This window comes from Mya arenaria, chromosome 13 (assembly GCF_026914265.1).
Source record: "Mya arenaria isolate MELC-2E11 chromosome 13, ASM2691426v1".
Lineage (NCBI taxonomy): Eukaryota > Metazoa > Mollusca > Bivalvia > Myida > Myidae > Mya > Mya arenaria.
The window spans coordinates 26,183,835-26,202,626 of record NC_069134.1 but is presented as its reverse complement, the minus strand read 5'-3'; the positions used below and the strand labels follow the sequence as shown (position 1 = coordinate 26,202,626).

Sequence of the window (18,792 nt, the reverse complement as noted above, 5' to 3'; positions counted from 1 at the left end):
GTGCAAAACAATAACGTAATAAATTGTACATATATGACAGTGCGAGTGTAAAATAGACACGGATACCAACGTTAAGCTTATAAAAGTTGCCAAAATGACCGTGCAAGTGTAGAGTAGTCCAGGGTTTCAACTGGGAACTTTGTGCAGGTGCTTAAATGACTGTACGAGTGTGGAGTAGTCCAGGGTTTCAACTGGAAACTTTGTGCAGGTGCTGAAATGACTGTACGAGTGAAGGGTAGTCCAGGGTTTCAACTGGAAACTTTGTGCAGGTGTTAAATGACTGTACGAGTGTGGAGTAGTCCAGGGTTTCAACTGGAAACTTTGTGCAGGTGCTAAAATGACTGTACGAGTGTGGAGTAGTCCAGGGTTTCAACTGGAAACTTTGTGCAGGTGCTAAAATGACTGTTTGAGTGTGGAGTTGTCCAGGGTTTCAACTAGAAACTTTGTGCAGATGCTAAATGACTGTACGAGTGAAGGGTAGTCCAGGGTTTCAACTGGGAACTTTGTGCAGGTGCTGAAATGACTGTACGAGTGAAGGGTAGTCCAGGGTTTCAACTGGAAACTTTGTGCAGGTGCTAAAATGACTGTACGAGTGTAGAGTAGTCCAGGGTTTCAACTGGAAACTTTGTGCAGGTGCTAAAATGACTGTACGAGTGTAGAGTAGTCCAGGGTTTCAACTGGAAACTTTGTGCAGGTGTTAAAATGACTGTACGAGTGTAGAGTAGTCCAGGGTTTCAACTGGAAACTTTGTGCAGGTGCTAAAATGACTGTACGAGTGTAGAGTAGTCCAGGGTTTCAACTGGAAACTTTGTTCAGGTGCTAAAATGACTGTACGAGTGTAGAGTAGTCCAGGGTTTCAACTGGAAACTTTGTGCAGGTGCTAAAATGACTGTACGAGTGGAGGGTAGTCCAGGGTTTCGACACGAAACTTTGAACATGTGCTTAAATGTTGTGCGAGTGTGGAGTAGTCCAGGGTTTCAATTGGAAACTACGTACAGGTGCTAAAATACCAGTGCGAGTGTAAAAAAAGTTATGGTTATCAACATGAAACTCTGTACAGAAAGAACAGTGCGAGTGTAAAATTGTTAAGCATGAAACGTCGAAAAGGTGCTAGGAATGGTAGTGAAAGTCAGTGTGCCAAGTCAAATAGCTCTGGCAAAGACATTTTTATTCATGTCATTTGCCTAGCTGACAAATGCAGACGTGAGACGAGCAATGACATCTCCTCTCTGAGCTCTTCTTACAATTGTTGAACTTTCACCACTATAGTATTAATAAAACTCGTTGGGTTTTTTCTGTTATCATGATGTTATTTTAACGTGCGCCTGCTTGTATTTCAAAGTATTTGCTAAGATGTATAAGGTTCATACATTATCTCATCATTCTTAAAATCTGTACGTAGTGTAATAACTGAAGTGGAAAAAACAGACACTGCTTTAAACTTTGATTTAGAGTCCTAATTTATAGCCATGCACCTGCATTTACTTTGGAGGAAAGCTCATAATACTAGGTCCTTAGTGGTCGAAGAACAATTTATCTTTCTGTCTGAACGCCCATTGTAGATTCATCGAAATACCACTGTTAAAATAAAAACATAAAACAACCAGATGGAAATACAATAATAACAATAGTGCTTTGTTTTACCTGCCTGTTTGTAGTAGGTTTTTTTGTAAACATATTATTGGATCGGTGTTGAAATATGTATTTGTTTCGTTTTATCCATAACATCTGAACGTCAAAAAGATTGTTTTTATAAGTACGGCACCTACAGTAACACCCCAGCATAACATGAAATAACTTCACGTTTTGTAAATTGCATAATGCATTGCTGTATAATTAATACACAAAGATATTTCAATAAACCCCTATGCATGGCCAAATAACAACACGGACTAGCCAAAAAATATCCAAAATAAGACAACTATGATCTTTCCTGATTAAAACATTATTAAAATTCAGACAATGCAACTTATCAAGTTCCAAAGTTCAATGAGAGATCAATCATCTTAAACCTGATCAGAATAAATCGAATTTTAAATTGTTTTCCGCAGCTATCTATAGAGGACACAGTGAGAGTTAAGGCTTTCAAAGCGGCACTGAAATACATTAGGATCATGTATAAATAAATACGGATACAAAAAATAAACAACTCCCGCGAATATCACCTAGACTTTCGCTTTTCGTCGTTTATTTTATTTTTGCCAAGCACGGTATAAATTCAAAACATAAACAAGAAATTGTTAAATATTTAAATAAATCAATAACAATAAGACGTCGTAGAATGGGGAAAAGTAAATGAAATTACAAAACTATGTTTCATTCACTATATATAAGTACATGTATAGATGCATAGTTACCATACGGTATTTCTAGATGTATTACTTATAGTTATCCATATATTATTATTTATAATTACCAGATATATTTGTTTGTTATATATGATTTATGTAAACTTTTGTTCAATATGAGTCTTTGTATTATGTTCTGATTATAATGTCTCTTCATATCGGAGGAAATAAAGAATCTCTCTCTCTCTCTCTTTCTCTTTTGAAAAATGACTTAATTCTGAAAAATGACCCAGGCATTGAGGTAATGCCTCTCTGCAAAACAGCTGTAGTTATGGCTCAACTAGTTGAGGTAAACATAACGTTAAATTAACTTGATGCCAATTCATCATCAAAAGTCTTGACGTTGTTTCCGAAAAAAATCGTATTAGGCATACGTTCTCTTTTCCGCTAGTATAAGATTCAACACTTCCTTATTTGTATTCTCTTACCATGTCTAGAAAGACAAACAATAGTCTCCTACCCCCATCCCCCATCCAGGGATGAAACCTCTACCCCGACACTGGGATCCTACCCCTAACCCGACACTGGGATCCTACCCCCACCCTGTGATGATAACCCTACACGAACTCTGGGATCCTACTTCTACCCACACCCTGGGATGATACCCCTACCCCGCCCTGGGATCCTACCTCTACTCACCCCCTGGGATCATACCTCTACCCCGTCCTGGGATCATACCTCTAACCCCCACCTTGGGATCCTACCTCTACCCCGCCCTGGGATCATACCTCTTCCCCCACCCTGGGATCATACCTCTACCCCCACTCTGGGATCATACCTCTACCCACGCCCTGGGATCATATCTCTACCCACGCCCTGGGATCATACCTCTACCCACGCCCTGGGATCATACCTCTTACCCCACCCTGGGATCATGCCTCTACCCACGCCCTGGGATCCTACCTCCACCCACGCCCTGGGATCCTACCTCTACTCCCACCCTGGGATCACACCTCTACCCACGCCCTGGGATCATACCTCTACTCCCACCCTGGGATCCTACCTCTACCCACGCCCTGGGATCATACCTATACCCACGCCCTGGGATCATACCTCTACCCCCACCCTGGGATCCTACCTCTACCCATGCCCTGGGATCCTACCTCTACCCACGTCCTGGGTTCCTACCTCTACCCACGCCCTGGGATCCTACCTCTACCCCCACCCTGGGATCCTACCTCTACCCACGCCCTGGGATCCTACCTCTACCCCCACCTTGGGATCATACCTCTACCCCCACCCTGGGACCATACCTCTACCCCCACCCTGGGATCCTACCTCTACCCACGCCCTGGGATCATACCTCTACCCCTAACCTGGGATCATACCTCTACCCACGCCCTGGGATCCTACCTCTACCCACCCCCTGGGATCATACCTCTACCCACGCCCTGGGATCATACTTCTACCCCCACCCTGGGATCATACTTCTACCCCCACCCTGGGATCATACCTCTACCCCCACCCTGGGATCATACTTCTACCCCACCCTGGGATCCTACCATTACCCCCACCCTGGGATCATACCTCTACCCACGCCCTGGGATCATACCTATACCCACGCCCTGGGATCATACCTCTACCCCCACCCTGGGATCATACCTCTACCCCCACTCTGGGATCATACCTCTACCCCCACCCTTGGATCATACCACTACCCCCACCCTGGGATCATACCTCTACCCACGCCCTGGGATCCTACCTCTCCCCCCACCCTGGGATCCTACTTCTACCCCCACCCTGGGATCCTACCTCTACCCACGCTCTGGGATCCTACCTCTACCCCCACCCTGGGATCCTACCTCTACCCCCACCCTGGGATCCTACCTCTACCCCCACCCTGGGATCCTTTGAGAATCAATGGCCGCTATAGACAATATTTATATAAAGCGTTTGTATAAGCTTCAGGCTTTGAGGATGTGTCAAATGGACCAAATGATTTCAAAATCTTTGGACTATTCTATTTCTAATGGGACCATTGTTATGTAAGTGTTAAAGGTTTAACCATCAACCTAATTCTTTGTCACATATGGCATTAGGTTTTCGAAAAGGTGGCGAAAAGAACAAGAACTATACAGGAGTTCTATCTTTAGACAAGTGTTTGAAAACTATAGTTATCATGTCAATTAGATGTCTGACGAAGCATTGTTGACATGTGAGGCAAACATCGTCACCGGAGTTAAATAATGTTTTATGAAATTGTTATGGGTCAGCAATACTTTCACAAGAAGTGCAGCTATTAAAGATAACATGAATACAATGACAGAGTTGTTTATAACGTCATATATGACCGGATGGTGTTCCCTCTTCTCTCCTGAGGCTTCTTTAAGTACAGCACCAAATGAACCAATAGACAAATCATTAGTCCAAAGTAAAGAGTTACACCAAGCACCCTTTAGTACAACACAAAAGCCAGTGTCTGGACGTTACACCAAGCACCCTTAAGTACAACACAAAAGCCAGAGTCTGGACATTACACCAAGCACCCTTAAGTACAACACAAAAGCCAGAGTCTGGACGTTACACCACGCACCCTTAAATACCAAAAAAGTTTCGCGAAACTATCTAGATACATGTAGCTAGATCGCGAAGAATTAAGTGGGTAACAGGAAACAATCCGCGAACGTTAAAAGGTTATCTTACGGTAGTAATATGCCGCCATACTATGTCTTCAATCAATAATTACTCATGATTTTTGTCATCATTTTTTTTTCAAACAGAGCCAGCTAAATCAATATAGTTTATCAATTCTGCACATAACATATCTCACGTTCAAACTGTTAAGATATAGATAAAGATGATCTCATTGTGGTTTCCCTGAACACATGATTACTTGTTTCTATATTCAGTTATTTACTTTAAGTTGATCATATGAAATTACGCCACTTGTTTTGGTTTCCGTTTAGGGGGATTTTTTCAAATGAAATATTGATTACATTTATAAATCTTTATATTTTTTTCAATAGAAATTCTTATAATCAAATATGCAAACATTATTCCCGAAAATATATTTATCTGAGGTCTACCGCTGAGTGACGACAAAGGCGACAATTCCTTTATTATTGCTTAAAATTTGGAAAAAAGTATAAGATCTTGAAATCGTTACTTATTCACCCCATGAATTTGTTCAATTTTACGCCGTTTAAAATGCTCGAACTTAACACGAAATAAACCTGTAATAAACGTGGACTGGTCAATAAAGAGGAATACGATCGTCCTGAAACGAATACCGACCGATGAAAATATTTTGTTTATGAATAATGATATCGTATATCTTAAAATAACTTAACGAATACGGAGGCGATAACGTTGGCGTCGGGAGGGGAAATTACTGCGATGGCCCGCGCAACAATGGCGACGTTAGCATTTACTACGTTGTCCTGAGGGGTAACAGCGACAACGGGGCTGGTCATGATTACAGAAGTTATTGTAAAAAGGATAAAAATATGTGTGGGATACGTAATCCGACCGACCCTTTACTGCGCCGATCCTATAACCTTTTATATATTTTGGGCGGTTTCGATTTTTCAAAAAAATAGTGTTTTGTACCCTTAAACGAAAATAATTGAGTACGAAACTAAAATGCTTGGAAAGCGTCAATCGATCGTGTAAACTAAGCGATGGCCGTTAGAAAAATGCGTACATGACCCTTAAAAACGAATTAAGGAGACAGTCATCAATTCGTCTACATTCGGGGAAGTTTTTTTTCCGAAAGTTACGAATGGAATTTGTACTCAAACACTGGTGGTTTCGCTTTCAAGGCCAATCGGGAAATGGGTGTCGAGCCACTGGAGAAATAAACAAACACGACAAATAGCGAATTTTAATAAACCAATATTGCTGTCCCCGAGTACATAGTACAAGAAACAAGGTACAAGATGTAAAAATCTATATTTAAAGTCGGGTATATGCTAACAAAAAACATAAGCTCAATGAGCTATTTTCCGACATGAATAACAAACATACATAACATATCAACACATAAAAACAGACATGGTGACCTTAAAATAGTGCAAAATCTTCGTATGAACAGACTGTCAGGTTTTAATTCCAGTTAGACCTGTTAACATCGCATATGATCCCAGGAAGTTGGTCATCTGTTCTCCCCAAGCCAATTGGGAAATTGTAGAAAATGCACTTGCTGCATCCCCCTGGATACTGAATAGATCAATTTCCCAATGAAAGCTACTCTGGCGCAATCGTTTGATGGTTTCTGGTGCTTTGTAAATGTAATATTCCCATGCACGATATAAAAAAACTCAACCCTTTAATATTTTTAACTTGCCATTTCACAGGCTGTATAAGAATTGCCGATGGAGGTACATGCCCCATACGGGGTATCATACCAAGATCCTGGTATTTTGAGAATAAAGAAATGTATAACGTGTTCTCCCGTTTAAAGCAAAAACCGACATAAAAAATGCATTATTATAGTAAAAGAACACTTTACTAGAACCCTAGCCCTATCCATAAACAGTGGTGACAGACTCATCCAGCCAGGGTCCGTATTACAGAAGCTTCTTAAGAATTGTTTAACATATTTTAACTTTAGTGTAATATTTGGAATTGTTATATTTCTTCAAAAAAAGCCAATTTTTTAAGATTAAGCTTTTATTTAAAAAAACCCTTGAAGAGTCCATATTTTAATTGCAGAACTATTGAATTTAAGGAAAAGGTAAATTTGACTTTAGATGCTTCTGAAATATGGCCCCAGTTCCCGGAAACAGCTATGTCGCTATCGCAGTTAAGGGTTAGGTAAAATTTTACACATTATTTTGTTCTCAATATAGCTTTATTGGGGAATATACTTCATCTGGAATATATCCAAGCCTGTTAAACATCTACCTAGAGATGAACATGGTTGTCTTATGTGTTCTGTTATCATGTAGATTCATCGAATCTGATTTGAAAGATACCACTATTAAAATAAAAACACTAAAAACAGATAGGAAATGAGTAAAATATTATAGACTGTACAAAATACATGTCAGTTACCTCTGGATAACAAACTAAGTTTGTGTAAACCTCTCAGCTACAAACTTGCCGACCCTTACCTGGGCTGGTATTCAATATTGGTCTTAAATGGATCTAAGAACGATGTAGCTAATCGGATTGCTTGTTATTAATAACTTACCAATAGAGTGGATGAAGTCAATGATGCATGACCATAAGATTGACTTAAGTTGTGTATGGAATACCACCCCAGTATAGGTTTGCCTTTAAAAGGCTTATTATGTCACCTCTCGGCTACATACTTGCCGACCCTTGCCTTTTAAAGTTGACTACACATTTGCCGACCTATGCCTTGTAAAGGCGCCTACAATCTTACCGACCCTTGCCCTTTAAGGGTTAAGTATGTCACCTCTCGGCTACAAATTTGCCGACTCTTGCCTCATAATACAGAATTATTCTGTCGCTTTTCAACTACAAATGTGTCGACCCTTGACCTTTAAGGGTTAATTGTGTTATTCCTTGGCTTCAAACTTGTATACCCTTGACTTGTTAAGGGTCAACTCTTGGCTAAAAAAGGTGCCGCCCTTTGCCTTATAAAGGTGGCTAAAGACTTGCAGACCCTTTCCTTGTAAAGGTGGCTTCAGATTTGCTGACACTTGGATTGATAGGTTAATAAATCACCTCTCAGCTAAATAATAGCCCATCTTTGCCCTCTAAAGGTTTATTATGACACGTCTCAGCTATATAATAGCCCATCTTTGCCCTCTAAAGGTTTATTATGACACGTCTCAGCTAAATAATAGCCCATCTTTGCTACATAATTGCCGATCTTTGCCTGGTAGTGTTGGCTACAAACTTGCCGACCGCCGCAATGTAATGTGGCCATAGTCTTACCGACAATTGTCTTGATAAAGCGGCTACATTTTTTCGAACCATTGCCTTGTATGTGTGCCTACAAGCTTCCCTCAAAATACCTGTTTATTTATTATGTTCCACTGGGGGCGGCGGACTGAATTCTGTCTGTAAAAAATACCCCTTGTGTCACTGTGTCTATGGTGCATTTTCTATTAAACACTAGACAATTTCAACTAGTATAGCAGAACCGGGATTTAGTTAAAAAACAAACACTTTAAAAACCGTGGAACAGAACATATATTAAATCAAATTCATAGAAATAACAACGAGTTATCATGAATTAAATACACCATTAACCCGGTTGCTTCCGTGTATCATTGAAACTTTATTTACAACGTTTCAATACAAATAAAAAATCATATTTATAGAGGAAATCAATAATACCAAGTAGCAAATACTTGTATCAATAATAACAATGGAACATATTTTTTAGGAATGAAGATAAGTACTAGATTTGTGGAACAACTTGAATAGCCTATTCTTTTCTATGCATAACCTCATTTGTTTAAAATCTCAGAACTATAAGGATTGGCTCTCTACAAAGATCAACCTCTAGTAGTCTATTTAATTTACTAATTGCGTTGTTGAAATACTGCATATATTGCATGAAGGAAGGCGATATGACACCTACTTCCGTAGCTTTGTAAACCTTCGTGGGACTTAAACATCGATAAAAAAAATTGTATTTATGAATGGCAATTTGACAGTTTTCGAGCAAAATTGACAAATAATAAAAGTGAGTTTGTACAAATGTTTGTAGTGAGTTTTTTTTATAAATGTAGTATTGGATCGGGTGTTGAAATTTGTATTTGATTCGTTTTGTCCATGATATCTGAACGTTAAAATGAGTTTTGTTTATAAAGACGGCACCTACAGTAACACCCTAACATTACATAAACGAACTTACTGATCACGTTTTATAAATTGCATCATGTATTGCTATATTAATAATAAACAAAGTTATTTCCATGTACCCCCCTGCATGGCCAAAAAACACCCCGGACAAGTTCCCTAAAATAAAGTAGAAATAACCATTTTGAAAAAAAAATGACTTAATTCTGAAAAATGACAGGCTTTGAGGTAGTACCTCTCTGCAATACAGTTGTATTTAAGTCTTAACTAGTTGAGGTTAACATAAAGTTTTAATAACTTGATGCCAATTTATCATCAAAAGGCTTGACGTTGGTTTCGAAAAAAATCATATTAGGCATAAGTTCTCTTTTCCGCTAGTATAGATTCAACATTTACTTATTTGTAATATCTTCTCTTGCCATGTCTAGAAAGACAAACAATCGTCTCCTTGGTGAAAGGCTTGAAGTCGTTTTCGAAAGGAAACGTACGAGGCATAATAAAAATTTCCGTCAGAATAATTAAAGATTTCCTTACTTGTAATGTTTCCACTTTTTGTTTCTAGAAAGACAAAAAAATCGTTTCATGGAAAACTACCAAGTTGTTTTTGTATTAGTTAGATGACATGAAGTTAGATCTAAATGATTTGGAAAAGGCGGAGTGATTGTAGCGAACGAGCCCTTTTTATAATTAAGATATTACTTGAGGTCATCTAACAGTCTTGGAATTCAATCTCATTGCCTGACACATTGTAAATGTAAAATCTCACGTAGGCAGTGTATATCGGATGAGTGACAGTAGGCGGACCTTATTTGAAATTATTGATGATTAAGCCTGGTATGTATGATTGAACTAATAATTGATGTTTAAAATTTCATTTGCTGGAAATGTAGGATGTATTCTTAAAATAATTTTAACATCCTGTATGACGGCTTATATAAAATGAGGGAAAAGTCACCACGCAATGCAAACTACATTCACGGGATAGATAGATAGATACTTTTTATTCCTCGATTAGTGAAGAGATTTTGATTACTTGTAGAAAACCATGCGTTAGCATACCAGCCAATATAGGTGAGTAAATGTAAGTATGTGTTAATACACTTAACAACCATTGTCATATATTAGTTTTAAATTCAAAATATTTCAAGGTGTATCATTATTTAGAAATTAAATAGGTCATGCACCTATGATTGTTTGGCGTATTTTCCCCATATTTACCGAGTTAGTACTCATCCTGTACCTAGAAGGAGTTAAGTTCATTTTATGAAATATTTGTCTTATATTTGTAATATCTTTTATATCCATATACTAAATGTTTCTCTCTATCTGTGAAGCTTTCCGATTACAGTTTGAAAAAAAGCAAAGTTTCAATAAAATTACTTGAGTATAGGAACAGACTATGGAGAGCTAGATATAGCAATACACTTAAACAAGAATAGTAAAATTTTATATTGCGCTAGAATGGTATGAAAAGCGATATTTTGGACGCGTTGATCTGGTATTTGATTTTTCTCTAAATATGTTTAATAAAAAGAAAAATACATAAATCATATTGATCAAGCTAGCATCAGTGACTTGTGATTACATATTTATATTAAATACTATTCGCTTATTAAAATCATCATCCTGTTGAATGTTTTGAACAACTCATATAAAAGTCCTGTATTATCTCATTCAATAACTTAACTCAAACTTTTAAATTGTATCTCTCCTTGAGTGCTTAAGTGTGTAATATCGAAACAAGAAATGAATGGAATGCGGTAACGTTTATCTTATTTTACATTGATAGATAGGCACACTATTTTGAAACATTTGGTAAAAAATACAGATAAACCAGATGAACATAGGAATATATATATATATACATATATAACGTTGACGACTAGGAAGACCGGCTAAACGCCACTTAGAGCTACATAGTAATAGTAAGGTGACATGAAGTAAAATGTTAACGACTAAGAATGGGCGGAGTGAGTGTAGGATACAACCTAAGTTCCTGGCGCACTGTCAACGCAAAATCTGACACAGGGAGTGTGTATCGGATGGGGGCAGTATCAGTGTGTGTATACCACGTGATAAATTATGTCATATATGCTACGACGGAAGGCAACATTTTGCTTAAAATGAAGACTTAAAGGGACAGTACACCAGATTGCCCCCCCAAAAATGATTTTTTTCTGTAACGAATCTCAGGATAATTATTTAATAAAATGTTTTACTCTTTGATATCGGAATTGTAAAAAAGATACCAAAATGTAAAAAAAAATCAAATCGGAGACCGGGTTCGAACCAGTGTCGCCAAAATCGCAGCCCAGTGTTGTATCCACTGTGCTACGAAAGCTTACCCTAAACGGTTGGAATATTTAATCTATATACCTAACTTGGTAATATCACGTGATAACATCGACTAGCCAATCACGCATAAGGAATGAATTCTACTAGGTAGACATACCTAGTAAACTTTTTAAATGGAAAAACTGCGAAAAAATAAATTAATTGTTAACTATGTGGTACTTAACGAAAAAATAAATTAATTGTAAACTATGTGGTACTTAAGTTAGTAAGTTCCAATGCCTTGTACACATCGATACCAAGTTTATGTCAGTTTTCGACAATTTTCTTTTTTTTCCCGCTATTTCATCATTCGGAGTACAGCCCCTTTAAAACAAAGATAACTTTACTACACCATTTTAAATGAAACAAAGGGCAATTTATGCCGCTTATAGAGCCAAGCCTTCGTGTTATTACCGGAGTGTGATAAGGTGATCTGTTTCATCAAACACTTCGACAACCTATTTCAAAAATAATATTTTGAAAGTGCTCCGTCAGACGGCCGTTTTGTGAAAAGGTTTGTCGAAGTGTTTTAAGAAATTAAACTCACAATCAAAACACTGGTAAAAGATCGATGGCGGGCCCCATAAGGGACGTATACTGCGCTATGTTTCATTTTAAATGGTGAAAAAAATCGTAAAGATGTCTTTGTTCAAAGTCTTATTCGAAGCAAAATGTTGCCCTCCCACGTAGCATTTATGACGTAAATTATCACGTGGTATACACACACCAAGTATGTGGGACCATTAAACACACACGGAAGTTAAAATTCTTGATAATATTTTCAAAAGCCTAGAACTTAATGAATGATTGCCTATTTGCAATATACATTTTAGGCTTTATTCTAAGAGATACTAAGACATAATAAGAATGACTAAGGGACACTTAAAAAGCTTTCTGAAATGTAATTGTGAAAGGAAGTTAATGGTAATGAGGCAAGTAATGATTCAGAAAGGAAGTTTGTTTTCAAGTTGTTCCATGAACTCGCATATCTACATGAGAATATTCAATGACGTGTAGGATTCCCGTGGCTTAAGTCTTTATGGAAGATCAACTCATTATCATGACGCTATATATGAATGCATTTCGCAATACATAAAAGGCCGGTAGAGGGACCACTTAACAGCTTCTCTGTGTTTATTTTTGTAATAAAAACAAAACAAACAACAATTCTGCACTATAACCCTGTCAATTATTGGTCTACGAAAAAACAACGTTTATAACATTTATGTCATCTGATTCTTAAGAATTTCTGAACAATGTTAGCCATGCTTACGATCAATTTATAACATACACATTAAAGAAAATGTAAATGTTCATTTAGTGCCGAATAAATTTAAATGAAGTTACACATAGCATTATGTTGTGAACTTAATAATTATGTTTCACAATGAAACCATTTTTTTCTCATGAGCTATCCGTTGATTATGAATACCTTCAAAACAAACGCTATATGCTCATATTGAGCGTACACAACTTAAATAATCGTGTTAAATCTATTCGTATATTTCTTCTTGTGTTCATGCAAAAGTAACACACATTCATAAATTAAAAAAAAAAAACACGTCATCTACTTTTAACGATGGTTCTACGATAGCTTAAGTTTGCCAATCAGCGTTAGTTTTCCGTTTCCGTTCAAATAAGTGTTTTGTTTTTGTTGTTTGTTATCTATTTAAAGTAATTAAAAGCCATCAATATCAATTCGGTGAGTGGTGTACAACCTCTCTTCTTTTCTCCGATGCATAAGTGACAGTGAGTTTTATCAAGTAGGTCAGTTATTCTCATCTTTATGACGTGCATTTCTCACGTACCTTGAACTTACATTTATGATTTTCCGCTTAATAGCTTTAGTAAGAATTTATATGTAGTAATGAAGCTTTGTATGTATAAAGCTCTCACGTATAGTCGTGCCCTGCCATCGCTTTTGGGTATGTGGGGTAAAGGTTAAGGCCATCATTGCTAAAAAAGAAAAAAAAAACGGGTTTCTGACTTTAGTTAGGATTGACTCATGTTGTGAACTTTGCATATACACTGATGTAGCAAGCTCATTTTATGAAGTCGTACCTTGCGATTTCTTTTGGGTTAGTGTACCAAATGTAGGAAAATGGCCATACCTTAGTTACCGAAATGGTTTGTATGGTTTTCAGTAGTTTGCCAGCTGATGTGGAAATGAAAGCTTGGGTTTCATCTGAGGTCGCAATTAATAAAAGAGGAACATGATAGCTGTTCAATATATTCCGTTAGGATTGAGAAGTTTTGAAACTTGATATGTAGTAAGCTTGCGTAAAGGCATACGTTTTTGCAGGTATCTAGGTAGTTTTTCCCCCAAAAAATGAAACACGGTTTCTGCTCAATAACTGTATTTAGAATTAGCATATAGTGATTGATACAGCTTTTCATGTAGAGGTGTACGGCGAGATTGCATTTGAGGTTGTAAGGGTCATAATGAAAGTGGCTATTACTTAACATAGAAAAGTGGGTTTCAACCAAAAGGTCGTTGTTTGTAAAAAAAACACCAAAAAAAAACAAACAACAAACTTGTCCATCTTAATAACTTCAGTTGAGAGTCCATCTTAATAACTTCAGTTGAGAATGGCGTATTAAGGATGAATAAAGAATAAGCAACAAATTCATACAGATATGTACATGATTGCATTTTGGGTTTGTGTGAACAAGTCTACGGTCAAATTTGCTGCTTTTTTAGCAACGTCAACCTAAGACGTTAATTTGCCATATTGTTTTGATTGCCCAAATGGAGCACATTGTTTGTCAGATTGCGGCGTCTCTAGTATTCCTTTTTATTACAGATTCTTGGCTTAGCTGGGAAGGACTTGAAGCAATCAGTTGTTTGTATAACTGACTCACTGATAGCGAACATAGAACAGTTCAGGTAAGACTTTAACGAAATTACTGTTATTATCTTTTTTTAGACAAAACCATATCTTATATGTTTTTCAAAACCATATATAATGTGTTTGGTAATTTGGAATTTCACTCTAACTAAATAATGGTGGTAGCCAGGGGCGTAGCTTAGGCCTATAAATTGTAGGACCGATGGTTCTATGTGAGTTTGGGGATTTTTATATGCACATTACACACACTAAGTTTTATTTGCAATGATAACAATATAATCAAGCCATACACACTGCACGTAGTTACATCCATTTTTTAATTGTTCAAAGTGTTTGAGTAACTATTAGTTTTTGTTGCATTTTTTGGTTATCTGAAATTGTCAATTTTCAAAAAAAGTTGTAGGCCCAGGCCTTTATATAGCTACGCCACTGCAATAATATAATGATTTTATTAAACTTTTCTCTTGATATAAATAAGTTCTCAGTATCGTGCTAAAGATGATTGTTTTTTTCGCTGTAACAGAAACATCGCCATGCCTGGGGAACAGCTGACTTGTGTGTGGCAAACTGCGTTTGCGAAGGGTCTTCATAATAACAGTACTAGTGGGGATATACCAAAGGAATCCATCAAAGAATTAATGTTAGCATTAGCAAATCTGGAATCTGTCCATTATTCTGTAAGAACATTCCAAGAAGTTTTTGGAAGCTCCGATGTCATCAGTTTCAAATCTTTCAAGCGGTACGTTGATACTCATCTAAGAGAAAAGGGATATCCGCTTCATCTTGTTTTAGATGAAATAGAAAGAAAATGTTGGGAGCTTTGCCAGCCATATTACAAAACTACTCTCAACAAAGAAGACACTCGAAAACTTTGGATGATATCAAACCGGCTGGTAGACGAGAATTCGTATCCATCTGTCATCTGTCAGCGGGAGGGGAACTGGTTCATGGAAAAAATGTTCACAACCATTGGCAAGATGTGGAAATGCAGTGAGGTTTTCAAAACCGAGGGAGCTACATTTCAAGATCTCTTAAATATAGTCGAAGACACGGTTCTGCATGAAACATCCCAGGACAAAATGCAGAAGAGCATGACTACTTTGTACGCTAGTATTGTCACAGAGGTAATGAAGTCCGGGTGGGTCTACAAACGTACCAGGAAGCAAGCCAACTGGACCAACTGGGTCCACAGATGGTGCATCCTTACACCAAATAAAATTATCTACTGCAAGGAGGAAAAAGCTACACCAAAGTTAAGCCAAACAAAGGGAGAACTATTGATAAATAAGCACACAAAATTACTCGGTCTGAATGACTACAATGGTCTGATTCACAAACTGAAGGGTCGATTCATTGTATCAAATGAACCTGTTATTGATTTGGAAGTTGCTGTTGGTAGTGCTGAAGAAAAGGTGTCCTGGCTGTCGGCCCTTGAAGAATCCATTAAGTGCTGCAGAGAAAAAACGACACCTATTCAAAAGTTATTAAATGAGCGACGGGGTCTTGACGTGAAAAACGAGCATGGAAAGATCCAGAAAGATAATAAAGGCCCAACTACAACCACAAAAATGATAATTTCAGCCAAAAACGGGAAACACGTTCACACCGGAGAAGACGAAGACAACAAAGAATTGTCAGAAAACATCGTTCATGCAAATATGGAAAAAATGAAAGCCGTTTTTATGAAGATGGACAAAGACGGGAATGGACGGATCGACATAGAGGAGTTTGCAGCATTTCTTCAAAGTATTGGCCTTCAGATGTCAAAACAAGAAGCAAATATGGTTTATAAAAGTGTCGACACAGACGGCAATGGATATGTATCGTTCGAAGAATTCCAGTTATATTTTACCAAACACGTCATGGATGAAACCTCCTCTGCAGAGTGCGTCAACGCCATGAGAAGGGCTTTCATGGAAGCAGATAGAGATGGCTCGGGAACTCTCAGTTTCCGAGAATTCACAGAGTATATTTGGGACAAAAAAAGATCAATCAGAATGTCGCAAGTAATGAAGGTGTTTTCCGAAGCAACAAAATCCGGTTCAGATGAAGTGTCATTCACAGATTTTCAACAAGTCATACAAAATGGAGCATCTAACCTTATGATGCCCATCATAGAAGGGGACATAAACGAAGATGAAACATCCGATGTTTTCCGGGACCAGCTTAAACAAGTTTACGACGATACAGAGGCAAAGGAACTAGCTTCTTACATTCGAGGTAGATGGAACAAATTTGCATCTTTTCGACGTGCAGGGGCTACTGGTACTGTGGTCATGACAGGTGGACATGGAATGGTGGCAGATATCCTTCCAGGAGAATACAATCTGGTAGATCTTGCATGTTTCAGCGACCTTCCGCCACTGGTTCCAAAACATACCGTTATTAAAGGAGTGAAATGGGTTTCTAGCTCAATTCCTGGAAAGTCTGGTAAAGCAATTTTTCCAAAGGATTTCGATGGAAAGATTGTGACAGATCTTGCTACAAATGAACTTCTCCGATACTACGGCTGTAGTTTCGCTGATACACAACAAGAAAAGGTTTCCCTGCTATATCGACATGGTATCCAGGATTTCACATACGAAAACGGATATCTGGAGAAGTACGTTACAACTGCAAATGGCGGCGCAGGGATTGAAAAACACGACTTTTCGCATCTTGATTGTCCCTTGGCCGCAAATTCAGGGACATTTATACTTGGCAAGTTTACGGATGACGATGAGATTCATATCACTGGATTCAAAATCCCAGTGAGGCACACTCTGTATATACCAGGCGGAACCATCCACTGCAACGACTATTTGTCAGGAACGTGGAGGACGATGTTGTCCGACGAAACAGATATTGATCACGTGCATCTTACCAGAGCCCTAAGCAACGAGAATGGAGGGAAATACGAGCATTTCCAGTTTCAGTTCGATTGAAAAAATATTGTGTATAGAAGAATTAGTACTAACTGAAATTAGGTCCTGCTTTGTATTTAAAACATGTTATTAAATCTTTATTTCTACTTGTGAACATGTTATGCTTTGTGTGTGAAATGTTTTTATACGAATATTAAGATGACTCCAGAAAAAAGTTATATTATGTTGATGTTTACGAACAGAAATTTGTATTTTGGGAATTGATTTTAGATGTGTTTGTACTTTAACGATGTAATCGTTGGCCAAAATTTCAACACGACGGAATTTTGTAGAACTTTTTGCACAACGCTGTATGCATTTTTTTTTATTTGCACGTGTAGAAGCAGAAAATAGCATAAAATTTTAAAGGCTAAGAACCATCTTTATAAAACAAATTCTGTCTAAAAAAGGTAATTTAGAAACTAACGTCACTTACGTAATTGTTTACTTCGGTTTTGTCACGTGACGAGACATGTGAGAATCCCGTTAAAGACACGTGATTCATCACCATGCTAAGATACATGTACGTGTATTCGATGTAGTTAAAGTCTTAGTTGTGTCACGTGGTCATTTTGTATTGTTCATTGTTCATCCCTCGTTGTATCGTTGTTTTTCTGTCGTATATAATATAATATTATTCAAATGCTTAAAATACTTTACAATGTTGTTTTATATGTAGTCATTGATTAAAAGTGATATTTTACGTGTTCAGCTTTTATGACTACAACAACAATAAAATATAGTTTTTCCAACATGACCCTACCTTTTTTTAGAAATTCTGATTGGGTTAAGGGTAAGGCATGGATGGGTACCCGATCGTCAATAACATCCGGGTACCCGGATACCCATACAAACTTTTCGAACCACAAAATGAACAAGACATAGAACCATGTCGTTTGAAACAAAAAGAACAAGTTTAGTTCAAAGTTGGTCTATCCTTTGTCATATGAAAAGACGACATGCCGTCTTAGTTCATGTGATCTCAGTCACAAGGTTGGTGAAACATTATCTTTTTGAGCTCAGCCACAAAGATGGCTATTATCTGGCGTTATCTATGTGAGCTCATTCATTAAGGTTGGGTTACGTATCTATGTTAGCTCAGTCACAATGATGGGGTAGGGTTATCTATGTAAGCTAAGTCGTAAAGATGGGGTAGCGTTATCAATGTGAGCTCAGTCACAAAGATGGGGTAGCGTTATCTATGTAAGCTCAGTCACAAAGGTGGGGTAACGTTATCTATGAGAGCTCAGTCACAAAGATGGGGTAGCGTTATCAATGTGAGCTCAGTCACAAAGATGGGGTAGCGTTATCAATGTAAGCTCAGTCACAAAGATGGGGTAGCGTTATCTATGTAAGCTCAGTCACAAAGGTGGGGTAAAGTTATCTATGAGAGCTCAGTCACAAAGATGGGGTAGCGTTATCTATGTAAGCTCATTCATAAAGGTTGGGTAGCGTTATCTATGTAAACTCAGTGGGGAAACTTTTCTATGTAAGCTAAGTCATAAAGGTGGGGTAGAGTTATCTATGTTTATCTATGTGTGCTCAGTCACAAAGGTTGGGTAGCGTAATCTTTGTAATCTCAGTCACATAGGCGGGGTAACGTTAACTATGTGAGCTCAGTCACAAACATGGCTTTAA

At 37.7% G+C, this 18,792-nt stretch overlaps 2 protein-coding genes across 4 annotated transcripts; both read left to right on the top strand.

The window, feature by feature from the left end:
- Positions 1–3,434: 3,434 nt before the first annotated feature.
- LOC128215156 (uncharacterized) lies at positions 3,435–4,202 on the top strand. The gene has a single exon (XM_052921874.1). The coding sequence runs from the start codon at positions 3,435–3,437 to the stop codon at positions 4,200–4,202; it is 768 nt and encodes a 255-aa protein (XP_052777834.1).
- Positions 4,203–9,729: 5,527 nt separating this feature from the next.
- Positions 9,730–17,857, top strand: LOC128214485 (uncharacterized). Of its 3 annotated transcripts, none has more exons than XM_052920978.1 (3): positions 9,730–9,902; positions 14,207–14,289; positions 14,775–17,857. In XM_052920978.1, the coding sequence occupies exon 3, from the start codon at positions 14,785–14,787 to the stop codon at positions 17,173–17,175; it is 2,391 nt and encodes a 796-aa protein (XP_052776938.1). In that variant the 5' UTR covers positions 9,730–9,902; positions 14,207–14,289; positions 14,775–14,784; the 3' UTR covers positions 17,176–17,857. The 3 variants fall into 3 exon arrangements, with proteins under 3 accessions (XP_052776938.1, XP_052776936.1, XP_052776937.1); XM_052920976.1 differs by lacking the exon at positions 9,730–9,902 and adding an exon at positions 9,932–10,139; XM_052920977.1 differs by lacking the exon at positions 9,730–9,902 and adding an exon at positions 9,932–10,149.
- Positions 17,858–18,792: the final 935 nt, after the last annotated feature.

Excerpts from the sequence above, each read along its gene's own strand:
- LOC128215156 (XM_052921874.1), top strand. The coding sequence starts at position 3,435 with ATGCCCTGGGATCCTACCTCTACCCACGTCCTGGGTTCCTACCTCTAC.
- LOC128214485 (XM_052920978.1), top strand. The coding sequence starts at position 14,785 with ATGCCTGGGGAACAGCTGACTTGTGTGTGGCAAACTGCGTTTGCGAAG.